Consider the following 17,220-nt stretch of genomic DNA (forward strand, 5'->3'; position numbering starts at 1 on the left):
TTAATAGAAATTTTCGTACTAACAAGCACAGGGTCAATGTCCGTATCTCATATTGATTCATCAAACTAGTCTGGGTCATGTGACCGAAATAATCTTATATTTCCGTACTATCGTAGCGTAAGGTGAAACGAGAAGAGTTTAGCAGTCTTTAAACAGACTCCGAACGCAGGTCAGCCGAAGCAAAGACAATCGGTCCAGGTGGAGTTTCACGGGCGGGGCGGACCTTGGGTGCGAGTGCGGGGCTGCTGTGCAGACCATGTCCCACCTCATCACTCAACTTGCTCGTGGGAGGACCTAATGAGCGCATCCGGAAGTGCTCTCGCTGTGGCGGCATATTGGGCTGACAAAGTGTAATCTCACTATGAGACATGTCATCCACACCAAAGAAGATGAAGAAGGTGAAACTTCTACTTGCAATGATGATAGCTATTGCATTCACGAATAAAGGTTAAGAAAGTTTTTAGATAAGACCCCCAACCTATTTATAAAGCTGACGGAAAGCAATTGTTAGTTAGAACGCGAAAATCTCAGAAACGAATGATCCAGATTGGAAAATTCTTTGTGTGTTATATTGCCCATTTTAAGGAAGTTTACAGACTCCATAGCCTAGAGGCTATTCTTATCTAAGTGCACGGAGTAGTCTCCATGGGACGCAGTAAACTTACGGTCATGAGTATTAGGTAGCTTAAAATACTTATAAGTGTAGTTTTGGGCCACATCTGCAGAGAGATAAAAATATTTCTCAAAAAGAAATCTTATTAATGATTTTTAATATTTTCTTTTGTATATGAACATCTGATACTTTTGATAGTTTAAGTGTGTGCTCGCCCTAACAAACCCGCAATATGAAAACTTTATGAAGAAGATAAACTTTGTAAACTACCCTTATCTGTTTGTTATTCTATTTTTATTTTAATAGAGTTCAGCTTCAAGTTTCTTACATAAGTTGTAGAAGCTGCTATATTTTCTTTGTACCGTTTCTTTTAATAAAAATGAAAGCTCGAAAAATAAAATCTAGTACCGTTCTATTGTAATTTTTTAGATAAAGAATAAATAACAATTGTTTTTAACTACTATTCAGAGTTAAAGAAAAGTGTACAATTGAAATGTGTTTATTTAAATCTTTAAGTTTGTCTGTGGCGCTGTAGCTCCTGTACACACGAGCCATAATTAATAAAACTACAGGAATTAGGATGTTTTTATCAATACTGCTTATTGAAGGTTACATAGGAAATATTTTTTTTAATCATAAAGATTAATTGAAATCCGATAGGAACGCAGGTATACCCACCTTTACCTTGATAAGTAATATAAGGTAGGTAAATAATTAATTTTATGAATAAAAATAATTTTGCACGAGGAATAAGTTTATTCTTGTGGTAAAACAAATATCCCGATTTCCTTATCTCAGTTATCGTAAAAAGCGAACCGAAGATTGTCTATTCGATAAAACGAAACTTTTCCATTGACGAAACAAACAACATACTGAGTTCCAGAAACTTCTTGTTTGCTTTTCTAAGTGTTTTCTTCTATTTTAAAGAATTCTTGGTAGTAAAAGTTTTTATTTCTATAAATATTGGAGGTATTTTTATGAGGATTTTTTAGTTTGAGACATGACCATATCGATGTATGTCCAGATCTATTTACTTCTACGTTCTATGAGGCTCTTTAAATATAGGGTCATTATAAGTCAAAAAAATTAATGACAACAGAGTTGATTTTCCTCAGCAATGGAAACAGAGACACACTTCGTTGCCTTATCGAGTGAGCTGCTGGTTTGATCACATAACAAAGCCTAGTGTCAGTTTTCATAAACCCACTTGACGGTCTATGACGAGGAATTTCAACGACGACTACGTAATAGATAACAATGTGCTCTCTTAGTGGACTTCTATACTCCATCTCTCCGTTAATAACATACATGATCTCTTGGTGATCTTCTCTCCATTAATTTGCGATTAGAGATTGAATTCTGACTCCATATAAATAACAGCAGATTTCTATTCCCCTAATCGCAAAAAATGGATAGATAAGTTATAGAAATACGCAGTAACGTACTATTTGTTTGCGAGCTGCCGACTGTTACTTACCGCACGTGATGCATCTTCACTACTTACTATAGTTCGGCCATTCAGAGAATGCGTTCCTGACACGTCGCGATTGAACTGACGACGTAATAACATTCATTGATTATTGATATAATAATGTTGTTTTAATGCTCCTCAATTGTTAAAACGGTAAACAACCAGCAAAAATATTTTTATCGTAACTGCAACGCCATTGCAAAGTTACGTCGTCAGTTCAATCGCGACGTGTCAGGAACGCATTCTCTGAATGGCCGAACTATAGTTTGTATGTATTCATATAAAATCGTTTTGGATATCGACTGATTTCATATACCTAGTGGTTGATGATGATGTCTTCCTAGCCGACTATAGCCTACAGCGGCAGTTCTCATGTAAGGGGATAAGCCAACTGCGTAGGTCATAATATTATAGTGTACAAGCATTTGCGCAGATACAGGTGCACTCACTATTCTTTCACTCTCATATCCCGATGGGACGGCAATCCACATGACCGGAGAGAGATCAGGCGCAGGACCGACATTTACGTGCTTTCCAATGCACGGGTGTATCAATCACCAACTCCAGGCTCCGGGCTGCTTCGTGAAAGTTTTTAAAACTGCCTCGCTGGTCTAGCTGTCGTAAACGCGGCTGCCGAGCACAAGGTCTCGGGTTCGGGTTGGCCTGACCTAGGTAGCCACTAAAGAAAACAAATGAAATTCAAACTCACCATAGACATTGACCCTGTCATGGTGTACCACCACATTATCACCATGATGCGCCACACAGGAGAACAGACCTCCATCGTCTACTCTCAGATGTGAGATGTTCAGCTGCGTTATCACACCGCTGTCTGGTGCCATGGTCTGCCCTATGGTGTATCTGGAATGAAGAGTTTATGTTAGAAATAGGTTCTTTTGTAATTAGGGAATTAATTCAAGTGCTTGGATGAGCAGTGGTTTGTAACAGTCTCTAGGATGATAATAAGGGCAGGTTAAAGTATGAAGAGGGAAGGAATGGAAGAACAAATGAATGCTGAAACATATTGGGCCGATGCCAAATCCTTGTAGGTAATTGGGAATAGAGCAGGCAAAAGAAGAAGAACCGTCCCAAGTGTCTAGTAGCTTCCATACCTGTCATATGGTGGTGTATAAGCTATATTACTTCAAAAGTTTCATCAGAAGTCGTGTAGTACATTCTACATGAAAAGTTAACAAACATACGCACATCCGACCACGAATCCAAATTGTTATGTCTACGCTATAAACAAATACACAATCACAATAACATCTCATAACAAGAACTTTCAGTAACTAAAGAAATTGACTTGATATTGCAACAAAAAAACTGGAATATGTTTCATAAGTACATTTAATTGATCCGTATTTGTACATGCAGACATTGTTTGCGATATAATCAACTGTTTGTTTGTTCCACACGTTTTCATATCCACGTGTCTCTACAGTGATATTTTTTGGTCTTTTTTGTAATTTTCAGACACACGTTCCCGGAATAGATTCTATTACGAAACGGTATCGTTTCCTAGATTTACTTAAAGACTTGCGGAGGCTATCGATTTTGTATCTCAAACTGACTTGCATATTCAATTTTGAACTGAAATGGTATTCCAAAAGTGTATGCAGAAGGAAAAATGGCTTTTAAATAATTATGAATGAAAAAGTAACTTTATTTATCTGTCAATTTTTTAAGTAAAAGGCACACGAAACTTAAAGCCTGAGAAAGGGTTAAGGCTACTATTTAATACTAGGCTACTATATTATTTGCGGAAAGTACTTCTTTCGGGATTCGGGAGGAACCACGGGAAAATGCTAGAAACTATGTATAAGACTGTTTTTTGCCTCTATAATGTGAAATAGCTTATAAATATGAAAAATAATAACAACACAAGCAGTATGAATAAAATAAACTTACCTCGAATCCGTATTAGACGAAATAACAATCCCATCTCTTTCCCACACGAATCTGCCTGGATGTGGCCCATTCAATGTACATTGCAGACTAACCTGCAAGCAAATATCAATCTTAACTCCTAACACATACAGTGCAAAATTGAATGTACACAGAACATAATATGGTAACCTGCAAGCAAGTATCAACTTTAGCTCTTAACATATAGAGTCAAAAATTGGATGTATGAAGAATAGAATTGAAAATCGTAGAAACAAAGAACCGTTGAATATAATACAATGTTGAATTTAAAATGGCACTTCAATTGAAACCGGTGACTTTTATATTGTTTAATAAAATAACTTCTCGTTATTGGTACAGATGCATAATAAAAGGCTAAACCTTTCATTTGGTGAAAATGCTACAACTGAACATCGAGCACTTAGTAGTAATGTTTAGAGAAATGCCTTTAACACGATCTATTTGTTTTGATTGACCTCAAAAATGGTTCAACAGATTTTGATATTTTCCCTTTCGTGACAGGAGAGGAACGATGAAATGAATGGTAGACTCTCTTATACAGATAAGGGAGTACATAGAGAAGTATATAATGAGAAAACAAAAGGAGTGTACCCGGCTAAATCCAGCTCTAGCCGGCTAGAACTAGGTGTAACCGCACTTCAAGCTTCAGCCGTAACTTATCCATAAATTATAAGAGCCCAAATAAATGGCAAACCCCTGCTGTTTGCTGCCCAATCACGTCTAAACGAGGGAAAGCAACATAATTAAATTTATAGGGGCCTAAGAAGACATGCTAATTTTTCCCAGGAAAATCTTACAGCTCCCTAGAGACGGGATCTTAGAGCACTTAACTAACTGAAGACGCCAATGAAGTTCCTTCCACTTTGCTAGCACCGCTCATACTTGTGTACAAAGATGATGTCTGTGTCAAGTTTATGCTTGCCATCTGCCTAGGGCTTTTCTCAAGTATGTTGGGGTCGGCTTCATGTCTCATTAGATGCAGCTGTGTACCAGTGTTTTACATGGATCTTTCTCTCTACTGTCTGACTATCTGTTACCTAGGTAACCTTATACCCCTTGGTAAGACTGGTTGTTATACGTTCTGACTTTTAACTTCCCGTAACAACTCTCATGGATGTTCAAATGACAATGTTTTCCGAAATAAGTACGGTGGACCTAGGATAGTCGAAAGATCCGCGCCGCTAATACTTCGCCATGGCACATCAACGATGAAATGTAAAAATGTAAAATGTATGAGTAAATAACACAGATTTCGGATAAAGATTTGTGTGGATGGCGGTCCCAGTTGGTTAAGCGCTCTAAGCTGGAGACAGCATTAAGATTTCCAGTCAACGTGGGTAGGAATATAAAGTAATTTTTAAATTGATTAAGCAAATATACTTGTTTATTTTACTGAAACAGCAGTTACGGAATAATAACGTAGTAGGCACCTGTTTATTTTGTAGATTTATTTACATACATTTTTTCTTTGACGCTGAGAATTAAGTAGGTTATTTTGGTTTCAAATCATATATGGCGAATTAGTAGGAAAAATACTTTTATTATGTTTTATTGCATTTTGTAGCTTTATCTGTACTTCTGTACTTTTTGGTAACTTACAGCTATTAAATATAAACTCTTCAAAAAGATTTTAATAAAGAAGTTTTAATTACGCGCTTATGAATTTTCAGAACATTAAGTTTCGTACTACCCTTACCATCTATGTAGCTATACTTATGAATATTTATAAAATAGTGAGTTTGATACGCTTTCACTGTATAATTACTGTATCAATTGAGATCAACTTTGGCCTCAAATTAGGTGACACCTGAGAATAACTAATAGAGTAGGTAAACAAATGTATACCTACTAATGTATAAAGAGGTATGATAAGATTGTTTGTTTGTTTGTATCCTTAAGGCTTCGAAATTGCTGAATCGATTTGAATAATTCTTTCACTGTTAGGAAGCTACACCATCTGCGCTGAATATGGGCTATGCTTTATCCAGATACGGATAGTAGTTCCAATGGAATACGGGTAAAACCGCGCGGAACAATCAGTTTTATATATAAAAATAAAACCGTTTAAAAAATACAAGAAATACCAACCGTAGAATTATATGAAGATAATTTTCTTTTCTGAACTCGAATGTCTAAATCAAATGCACTCATGAAATGAAAGTCTAGGAAAATAACTTTGAATTTATGAGGCGACAGTTACCACCGAAGTAAAAAGACAGAATTTCTGAATTCCCAAGTATGTGTTATTGGATTTTTCTGTTACGAACCAAGAATTGGCAAAATGACATCGTATTTTACATCGACGTTTAAAAAAGGAGAAATAGTAGGTTTGTGTTGTTTTTAATGCTTGTTCGGAGTTTTGAGATGATTTTTGACGTAGAAAAACCAGGTGTTAATTAAGGGAACAAATATAATGACCACCATAAAATGCTTTGATACCCTTAGTTTTGTAACCAGAAATAATTACTGAACACCAGAAAAATAAAGTCTAAAAATGTAATAGTACCAGCTATTTTAGTCACGACTTCACTTTAAATTGTATTCGACCACCAAATTTAGTAAATGATCACCAACTCTTGACGACCAAATTAATGTATTATTTTTGCCTAAATAAGTCACTGTGATTGTCATTGTATTGTACGCTCATTTTATTATGTTAATCGACTCGCCAACGCACCACCACACAGGTCGACAGTCTGACAACGACTGACTCCCCACCGCTCGATCCGGTATTTATAACCGAGTGACGTATGCGCACGAGGCGTCATAATAATGACATAACCTATACAATGATGCACATGTACCTGCATACACTACATCTCTCCCTTGTTGTTTTGATTTTAACCTTGTTTCAAAAAGTCCAACAATCAAACTCATAAATATTTTGGTAATTTCTTAAAGATCTATCAAACACCTGCAGCACAACAAAACCACGCTATCAGATCAGTCCACCGATCACACTGCCATCAAACTGATTTACTTTGTTCCGTTTCCATTTCATTTCCCTTTCCATTTAAGGAGACGACAGATATCGGTGATACTGCAGGACACTACATCCCTTCCCTTGTGAAATAAACATAAATAAAAATCCGTCCCTTTGCAGACGGTAACATACCAGCATCTGCTTCAGGCTCAACAAGACAAATTCGTAGCAGTGATATCAGGCCGGCAAGTTTAACTTCAGGTTTTGTAGCCGCTGTTCCGGCCCTGTATTATATCTACACTAGAGATGATCCGTCCATTTGGCAGACATCCCGCCAATCAGTCCATGTGAAATCAAGCAAGTCTGAAATATTGCTGTGCCTTCAGATAATGAGCACTCATCTTGCTTGGTTCGACTTCACTTAAAACTGATACAGAATGCATTGTTCCAAGGTAAAAGATCGGCATTAGGGTACCTCATCAATGCTTTTCACTCATTCAAAACCGTACGAGCCGTACGAGGAAAGTAATCACATAAGATCGTCCCAATTGAATGGTGACCTAGATGGACTGTTTCCAATTTGATGATGACCATATACTTTGTCACCCATTTAATGGCGACCACATACTTTGTCTCCAATTTAATGGTGACTCTATACTTTGTCACCCATTTAATGGTGACCACATACTTTGTCTCCAATTTAATGGTGACTCCATACTTTGTCACCCATTTAATGGTGACCACATACTTTGTCTCCAATTTAATGGCGACCACATATTTTGTCACCAATTTAATGGTTTAAATTGTAGTTCTATGTACGAGTTAAGTACTTTGTGTGCCTTGTAAGCAAGAGAATGCTAACTCAACTAATTTTGGTAATATGTAGTTTTTAATTTGAGAGTGGAATATCAAAGCCTATCATTATCTCAGCAATGTAACAAACAATCTGGTCTTCAACCCTATTGATCAGCGCTAGTACTTTGCACGTTTCTGCTAGTACACTCGCTGAAATTCTGATATAGGCTTTAAATACCCTACATCAATGTATGTCCAATATCTAGTCAAGAAACTGTAAGCTTCTTAGCATTCAACACCCAACATATGAATACCTTACTGCATATAATAGTTGGAAGCGACCTGCATCCAGCGTCTTCCGGTGACCTTTATAAGGTCGTCTTTATAAGGTATCTGTGGAGATCAAAGGGGGAGGCCTATGTTCAGCAGTGGACGTCCTATGGCTGAGATGATGATGATGATGATGATGATATAATAGTGCGATAGGAATACTTATATTTCGGTTAGGCATCCAAGAACACTATTATCACCGGACATTGCGTTCTGTAATGTTTGTTTGCTTTTATTAATGTGGTTTTCAAAAATTAAAGTAGTCAAAGAATTATTATGCTTTGATGGTAAGCTTTTTAGTGTCATGGTTACATATTGATTATAACGAAGGTGTAAAGTAACATTACGAATCAGATTTTAACTAATTAGAACCATATTATGTAACGAACGCACTTTAACAGGTGTCACTAACTTTGCACTATATATTTTGAAGCTGTGACATTCTGCATCACCATAAAATAGAAGAGTCCCTGACCCTCAACTCATGCTCTTCTTCCTTTCAACAAGGTGACAGCAGCTCACAAACAGTTTTCTAGTCGATGCAATTTTCCTTTTGCAAAATAACCGCTAAACTTTCTAAAACATTTGTCTACACATAGATAAATGTGGGATTCTAATTCTATATCTCAATTTCATGAGCAGCTATGCTGCTCTCATGTCATACTTGACCTCATCAATTTGATGATCAGCTTTGTGCTGCTTCCATTTTTAATATTTTACGCTTTTCCAATTTCATGACCGCGTATAGGTAACGTAATATATATTTTTTTTTAATGTAAGTATAGTTGGCTGCATAAGTATGTTTATAGTTTCGTTCAAAAGCGCTTACCCTTTATTGCAGCTGACTTTATCTACGTTGTTTTAGTTAGACAACCAGAATATAAAAATATTATTATCTTTTATAGGGACAGCACCCCAGTAAATTTTTAAACGATTTGGTGACTAAGGGCAATTTTACTTCCTATACTTTAAGGAACACTTACTCAGATTATATTTTGCAGTAGGACTTAGGAACTTAATAATATTTTAGTTATTATTAACCAAATGTCGACGCAACTGTGTAGTTTAATTAGCACAAAAGAGTAATAAATGTCGATAAATGTAAATAGTGATAAAGTTCTTTACCTCTCATGCGAGTCCAATTGTCTTACGGTAACCTAAGATTGGTGTTCTAAGATCAATTATTATTAACCCTAACGCTATGGACACAAGACATTATTTTGTTAATAGATATCCATCCCACCACCCATATGGATCTTATCTTATGGGATGGGTTGAGGAAATTACACAACTTTATATTACAAGTAGGTGTGCACTTCAAGAATATATTAATGTGATGATTTATTAACTTGAGATCAATAAATGGATTCTATTTCATATATGTTCATATATGGTTACGTTATTCGCTCCTATGGAAGCATATTCTTCCACAACTCTCAATGTACTTATACTGCTTATTGGTACTGCAATACTGTAAAACATAATTTGCAAATAACAATATTATAATGAGGGCCACTTTGTTAAACTATTTGTAAACACCAATGTAAATCAATAAAAAAGAGGCTAAGATACCAATTAAAATTCATTCAAGCCTGAGTCTTGAAGGTTTTAAAAGCACACGCAATCATCAACTTTTGAGAACTTGATTGCAACAATCATCCATGAGCTAATCATCATTAGACAGTTCCCAGAGTAAGTATCTACATTGGAACTCCTTCCAGGTATCATCCTTAAAAGATTTTTTGTCACAGATGAGAAGGCCCAGTAAATGATGATGATGTCCTCCTAGCCGATTATCGGCTACGGCGGCTGTACTCACGTAAGGGGATTAGCCAACTGCGCAGGACATATTATAGTGCACAAGCATTTGCGCAGACACAGGTGCACTCACTGTTCCTTCACTCTCATAACCCGATGGGACGGCAATCCGACACGACCGGAAAGAGATCAGGCGCAGGACCGACATTTACGTGCTTTCCGATGCACGGGTGTATCAATCACCAACTTCCAGGCCCGACCCGGGAATCGAACCCGAGACCTCGTGCTCAGCAGCCGCGCTTGCGACAGCTAGACCAACGAGGCAGTTGGGTAGATAAAGTAGCATTGTCAAATAAATCACAGATTGCTCCAATGCTTAGTTCCATATTCTTTTGATCTAAGAGTTTTATATCAACCTAAAGTACTGAAATTACAATTGTGAGCTAGCATGTTTACCAAAGATTCTATCTATTGAATACCAAAATTTTGATCCACATTTTCCAGCTAGTATTGCTGCTTGTATGCTGTTCTACTGTTCTGTATCTTCTGGAATATCTCTGTTGTATAACAACCTCTTTAATACAGCAAAATAAAGTAAAAGTATTGAAATTATACCTAGGATGACTGAGCAACTGTTATAATTAACACTATTATGGGTAGGCAACCCACTAGAGGTGTTGATGGACTTGGATGTTGTGCATAGGTGAATACATACCAGTATAGCTGGGCGAGTTCTTCAACATACATGGCCAACCTACTACGGTCCCTCAATGTGCTGTTTGTTTAACTAGATACCTAGCACATGTTTGTCATTTGTAGAACCGTTGAGTATATAACCCACCAGTTTGTTCTTGTAATATCCTCTATATTGCAAGCACTTGAATTAAGTTAGTTAAGTACCAGAACAATATAGCAGGTATAAGTTGTTGACTAGACTCTGAGAAGTTAAGTTTGGAAGCTTTTTATGATCCAAATCACCGGGCACAGAAAATATAAAAATTATCAAGATTTACTATTTAGTTGTTGCAGTAGTTGACAACTATCACCAGATAATTTATGCGTGTACAGTCAATTGAATGACCAGTAGACGTTCACTACCGTTAACTGTCAAGCTGTCAATTTAATGACCAGTAGATATAGACTACTGCCAACTGTCAAGCTGTCAATTTAATGACCAGTAGATATAGACTACTGCCAACTGCCAAGCTGTCAATTTAATGACCAGTAGATATACACTACTGCCAACCATCAAGCTGTCAATTCAATGCCCAGTAGATATAGACTACTGCCAACAATCAGGCTGTCAACTTAATGACCAGTAGATACACACTACTGCCAACCATCAAGCTGTCAATTCAATGACCAGTAGATATAGACTACTGCCAACAATCAGGCTGTCAATTTAATGACCAGTAGATACACACTACTGCCAACTGCCAAGCTGTCAATCTAATGACCAGTAGATATACACTACTGCTAACCGTCAAGCTGTCAATTTAATGACCAGTAGATATAGACTACTGCCAACAATCAGGCTGTCAATTTAATGACCAGTAGATACACACTACTGCCAACTGCCAAGCTGTCAATCTAATGACCAGTAGATATACACTACTGCTAACCGTCAAGCTGTCAATTTAATGACCAGCAGATTTTTGGAATAGAATAGGTTTTTATTTGCTTAGAATGCAGGCACTTACAAAATAGGATTGTAAACAACATAATAAGATCCGTGTACATTCCGCCTTGTTGGCATGCAAGCACAACAATTATTAAACACAATTGATTATAAGGCAAATAGGTTATTGTATTATATCCTCTAGGAAATCCCACCACTGCTAAAGTCGTCTTGACGACAATTCAACAACCAGCAACTTTATATTGCTTCCAATAAATGCCTATTATTGAATAAACTTTGATGCAGGTTTAAGAATGAGTAAACTGATCACCAAGTAATGATTTTGTATTATAAATTACTCATTTGATAAATATTAACACCTGCAATAAATATTGCTACTTCCATTAGAATTGTAACAAGGTAAACTTAAACAAAGAATTACGTAAAAAGGTTAAAATTTGTTTGCAATTCGGGTGATACATACATGAACATAAAAGTTATGTATACTTTGTCATTCTACTCTCTTCCCTTCCTTCTTTCCTTTTGCTCTTTTTAATATGATTGAATATTAACATCGGTCAGAGGTTACTTGTTGTCAAAGCTTATTTAGCATACATTAATTTGGTATAGGCATGAATAGGACAAATTATTTAGTATAACCTTGTATATCAAATATTTTTCTGGATCACAGAACTAATAGGTAGTTCAAAATTATAAAAATTAGATAATAGGTAACTGTTGGTCCAAACACTCACGGTTTTATCCTCGTCGCCAATGTATTGTACGCTCATTTTATTATGTTAATCGACTCGCCAACGCACCACCACACAGGTCGACAGTCTGACAACGACTGACTCCCCACCGCTCGATCCGGTATTTATAACCGAGTGACGTATGCGCACGAGGCGTCATAATAATGACATAACCTATACAATGATGCACATGTACCTGCATACACTACAGTCATCATAAAATGTAGGCTTATTACCAAATAAAGTATTATGGTGCCATATTAAGTTATGTGTCCGGCTTGCAATGCATGCGTGAGTGTCAGTATGACGAGTGACAGGGGAAAATGGAAGAAAATGACATATTGCGCCGACCCCAAGTAAAATTGGGAACAGGGCTGGAGAAAGAAGAAGAAGAATGTGTTTCTCAATACACTTCCTCGACAACACACTCTTATCGTACTGTTTAGAGGCATGCAATAGACAATTTTCCACCCTAGTGCAGGAAAAGGGCCGAACTTATTTTTTTGGAGTCAGTGTACTAAAACAGGATAGCAAGATGTAAAAACTTTGATTATCATTTTATATTAAAACGCTGGTATAATTTTGATGATCATTTACTTTTTTTGGTGATCATTTACTACTTTTGGGATAACAATGATTTATTTCGACTCATTTTGCTTAAATTAATCTTACTTTAAAATGGTGGTCTAATTTTGGTGATCATTTACTATTTTTGGCTTTCGCATGATTTATTTTGGAGTAATTTCACTTAAATAGGATAATAGCAAAGTGTTAAAACTTTGGTTATAGTTTTGCATTAAAATGCTAGTTTCATTTTGGTGATCATTTACTATTTATGTCTGCTATTTGTTACTATATCTGGTGATCAGTTAAACATAAGCCGTTAATTAATGTTTAAAAGGTTTTAGGTGGCTGTTCTTTGTTCTTATCTATACTGATAATAAAGAGATAGCATTTTCTTTTTTATTGTTTGTAAAGGCTCCAAACTACTGAACAAATTTGAAAAATTCTTCCACTTTTGGAAAGATTAACTCTTCCCAAGTAACATAGGCTGTATTTGAACCCGGTAATGGCATTATTTTCCACGGGGTGCGGGTGAAACCGTGGTAAAACAGCTATGTAAACATAAACGTAAGGACAATAATATCAGACCTGTCTTACAGAATAGAAGCTCACATTGAAGACAACTTTCAAAATATTCTATAGGTATCTATCTAGCATAACTCATAACTCTAGCATAGCATTTCTACATACTTACATCAACACCGGGCATAACAGTAGTCTCACTGAAGTGCTGTGATATGATCATTTGTAAACTTCTTCTGTACCGATAGTGGTCATCATAATAATCTGCAAGAAAACAGATGAAAATTGTTATTCGTTTTCACAATTAAGTTTTTAGCATATATTGCTATCCTACATTTTTACTCAACATATTTCTTACATTTTTAAATATTAAATAAAAAAATACATTTAAAATTTATGATATATAAAAAGATTGTATGTATATATATATGGTATACTATGGTATATACTTTATTCCTCTTTCACTCAATAACTTCTGAACGGATTTTGATGAAACTTGGCAGTAATATAGCCTAGTTATCAGAATAATTATATGGGCTATTTTTATCTATGCACAGGAAGTAGTTGTGACGCTGGTGAAACCGCGGGTGGAATTTAGTAAATTAGAAATCTTATAGGTAATTAACATGGGTTTGTCCACCGTGTTTTTAATCATTTTTCAACAATTTTTAACGGACCCTTTTTGACCTACTTACCTTTATTTAAAACTCGTTGTTTTCCGATCTTATAATCTCCGATACTGTAAACGGATCTGAAAAAAAAAACATCAAGGTAAGATACCAATTATTTTTAATGAACCGTAAAATGAAACTTTAGCTTTAATGAATAGGGTTTATTTTTGTTAATAAACGAAGGTGTATTGGGTTATTTTATTTTTGTTCGAACATTTTAAAATTTTTGATTTTCCTCCAATTTGGCTTTTTGATCCACTTGAAACTGATTTTTCCGGGTTAAAATGCTTTTAAAGTATTATTGATTTATTTATTAAAAACAATCAAGGTCAATAAAAGGAGTACGGATAATATAATGAAATAAAATGCTTTTCCATTAGGTAGATTAGAATCTCGCAATCTCAGGTTTTTAACTAGCTGGATGCTTAATATTTTTGCTTAGGCACTTTTCGACTTTCTACAATAATTTAGTACGCCAAGTAACAGTTCCATCTATCCCCTTTTGATCTACAAGTCATGACCTTAAAACAAGCAAAGTCACTCAACAAAGATAACTTGCAAACTGGAAGCGCCAACTAAAGCCAGATATCGTTACATCTATAGACACCATTGATAAGGCCCTGACTCGCTTTGAAGATTAACAAATAATTTGGAAACTCACTGAGTCGAAAAATCTTATTACTATCCAATACACTTTGAAGTCTTGGTCTTTGAAGACGATTTTAGAAGGCTGTGTATATCAAGATATTTGGATAGTATGGCAAACTATCTGTTTCGTATATTAATCGGCTTTGATGTGGACCTTTGAAGTTCTGGGGGGTCAGAAAGGTCTGGTCTTGCGATTATCAGCGTCGTGTGCAATGACCTTCATAATCCTTAGCTATTATGAGGTCGGTAAGTTTTGTGGTATTCAACAAGATGCTGTCGGCATTTGAGGGGAAGTTAAGCTGTGTTTGTACAACAAATAAATCTTGACTTTAACCGATGATGGCAAAATAAATGATTAACACTCTTTTATTAGGTCGACCTATGTTTGTTTTAAACTATGTATTAGAATTTAAGGTAAATAATTTAACCATCTTCCAAGGATCGTAGAGTCATGAAAATTGGCAGCAGCATACAATATTTCATTGTTCTTTGGTCTATAGAGGTAGTTCTGATGACAGTACAACAATATGGTAATGTCGAACTGATCCGATGATGGAACTGAAAGATATGAATTGAAGAACATAATAACTGTGTTTGTATTTCTCTAAAAAGTCTTGTAATAGTTTTTTGTGTGAATTTATGAAGGCATGGTTTTCTTGTGTTTTGAAACAAATGTGAAATCCTATCCCAGCAGAAACACCCGGATCATAGCAAGCTCACTCAAAAACTTTTGACCCACATAACTCGACAAAAATGTTGAAAAAAAAATCACATTTGGGACGCAGTTTTCCCTTCTCCTTTTACGGATTTTAGTTTTTGTAACTCTGCGCTTTTAATCTGTAAAAGCATCGTTTGAAATTTCATTTTAAAGTGCAGTAAATTGGAGCGAGTAAAGGTAGGCTATGGGATAGCAGTGTAATTAAGTTATTGGGTTATAGTGCCTATGGTGCGGGTAAAGTAGAATGTAAAGGTAAGTGTGTAGATTTTCGATATTTATAGAATTATATTTTGTGGTTAGCGTTTTTATTTGTATGCTAACCACAGGTAGTAATATACATATACATTCATCATCAGCCTATCGCAGTCCACTGCTGGACATAGGCCTCTCCAAGTGCACGCCACTGAGATCGATTTTCGGCTTCTCGCATCCAGCTCCTGCCAGCCGTCTTGCGCAAGTCATCACTCCACCGTGCCTGAGGACGTCCTACACTACGTTTGCCGAGGCGTGGTCTCCACTCTAGAACTCGTTTACCCCAACGGTTATCGGTTCTTCGGCTAATATGGCCAGCCCACTGCCACTTCAGCTTGCTGATTCGGTGGGCTATGTCGATGACCTTGGTTCTCTTTGTGAGAATGTATGGATGTAAATTTGTTATTCTTTCACGCGAAAACGGCTGCACCGATTTAGTTGAAATTCGGTATGTTGATAGATGATAACTTGGATTAACACATAGGCTACCTTTTATTAACATCTCACGCGGGCGAAGCCGCGAGCGGAAGCTTGTATACAATAAATATGTTTCACAGAACAACATACAAGTTATTTTCTCGTTACTTCTCTATTCTAAGCCATTTATATAACCTTAGGTACTCTCGCATTATTCACATTATTTTCCTGAGTTTTGCTCTCAAAAAGCCACAAGGGACTATTTTGGTCCCTTTATGGTAAGTGGCTTTTTATTTTAATAGCATTTTTATCTTATAAAATTATCGTTTCATGTTTCTTCCGAAAAATAATAGCGATGTTATGAATATGCTTATAAATGCATAAAAAATACTTTATTAGGAATGCCCCAAGGGACTGTTTTCGGTCCAATTTTTAATAACGTCTTTTAAAGGGTCTTTTTTATTGAAACAAAAGACGTATTGTGTTATTTATTAATTGGATCGTATTTTGAGGAACCTTGGTCGGTCAATTCGGTTAGGTACATGTAAGGAAAATCTAGAGACAATATTGAAGTTACCATAAAAAAATTGCCCATAGAAGTAATAAACTTTTTACAAAACTGAATATAAGTGGTGATTTAAGGTTGTCCACATAAGAAAATATGAAATCTTCCAAAAAAGTTTTGTATTTGAGGACGTATTTTTGGTTCTTTCAAGCAAAACCTACTAAAAAACACGAATGGAACTTTTATTTCTTTGAGAAGTACCTTATTCACTTGACAACGGGTGAAACCACGAGAAACAACTACTAGGAAGGTATTAAATAAATAAGGTCTTTGCCCTCCACAGTCAGGCCGCTGCCTCGAATTTTGCGGGCAGCGGGGCGGCAGCGGCGGCGGCGCGGGAGCGGCAGGATCTTACACGTATAATCAAATGGACCGGCCCTCGAATACAGCGGCGCGGGGAGCGGGCAACGAGCGGTGAGCTCCAGTCAAACGGTGACCGCCCGCGCCGCCGCCGCTGCCGCCCCGCTGCCCACAAAATTCGAGGCAGCGGCCTCAGTTACTACAACAAACTACGAATCCAGTATATTTAAACTGAAGATAAAACACAAGTTTTTCAAACAACCGTCGCACAAACAACTGTTAGGCTAAATTTATAAATATTATTTTAAATTTACAAATAGTTCTTGTAAAATGATTTATTAATAACGTCACAATATGCTTTTATATTTTTGTAA

At 36.3% G+C, this 17,220-nt stretch overlaps 1 protein-coding gene across 1 annotated transcript in view; it reads right to left on the reverse strand.

The window, feature by feature from the left end:
- Positions 1 to 14,464, reverse strand: part of LOC124642177 (Down syndrome cell adhesion molecule-like protein Dscam2) — a 76,095-nt gene extending 61,631 nt beyond the window's left edge. Inside the window, exons 1-5 of the mRNA XM_047180489.1 lie at positions 14,421 to 14,464; positions 13,971 to 14,026; positions 13,448 to 13,539; positions 3,996 to 4,087; positions 2,794 to 2,945 (exon numbers count right to left, since the gene is read on the reverse strand). Coding sequence (XP_047036445.1) covers positions 2,794 to 2,945; positions 3,996 to 4,087; positions 13,448 to 13,539; positions 13,971 to 14,026; positions 14,421 to 14,464 — 436 coding nt within the window. The remainder of the gene's footprint in view (positions 1 to 2,793; positions 2,946 to 3,995; positions 4,088 to 13,447; positions 13,540 to 13,970; positions 14,027 to 14,420) is intronic.
- Positions 14,465 to 17,220: the final 2,756 nt, after the last annotated feature.

Source organism: Helicoverpa zea, chromosome 24, assembly GCF_022581195.2.
Source record: "Helicoverpa zea isolate HzStark_Cry1AcR chromosome 24, ilHelZeax1.1, whole genome shotgun sequence".
NCBI lineage: Eukaryota > Metazoa > Arthropoda > Insecta > Lepidoptera > Noctuidae > Helicoverpa > Helicoverpa zea.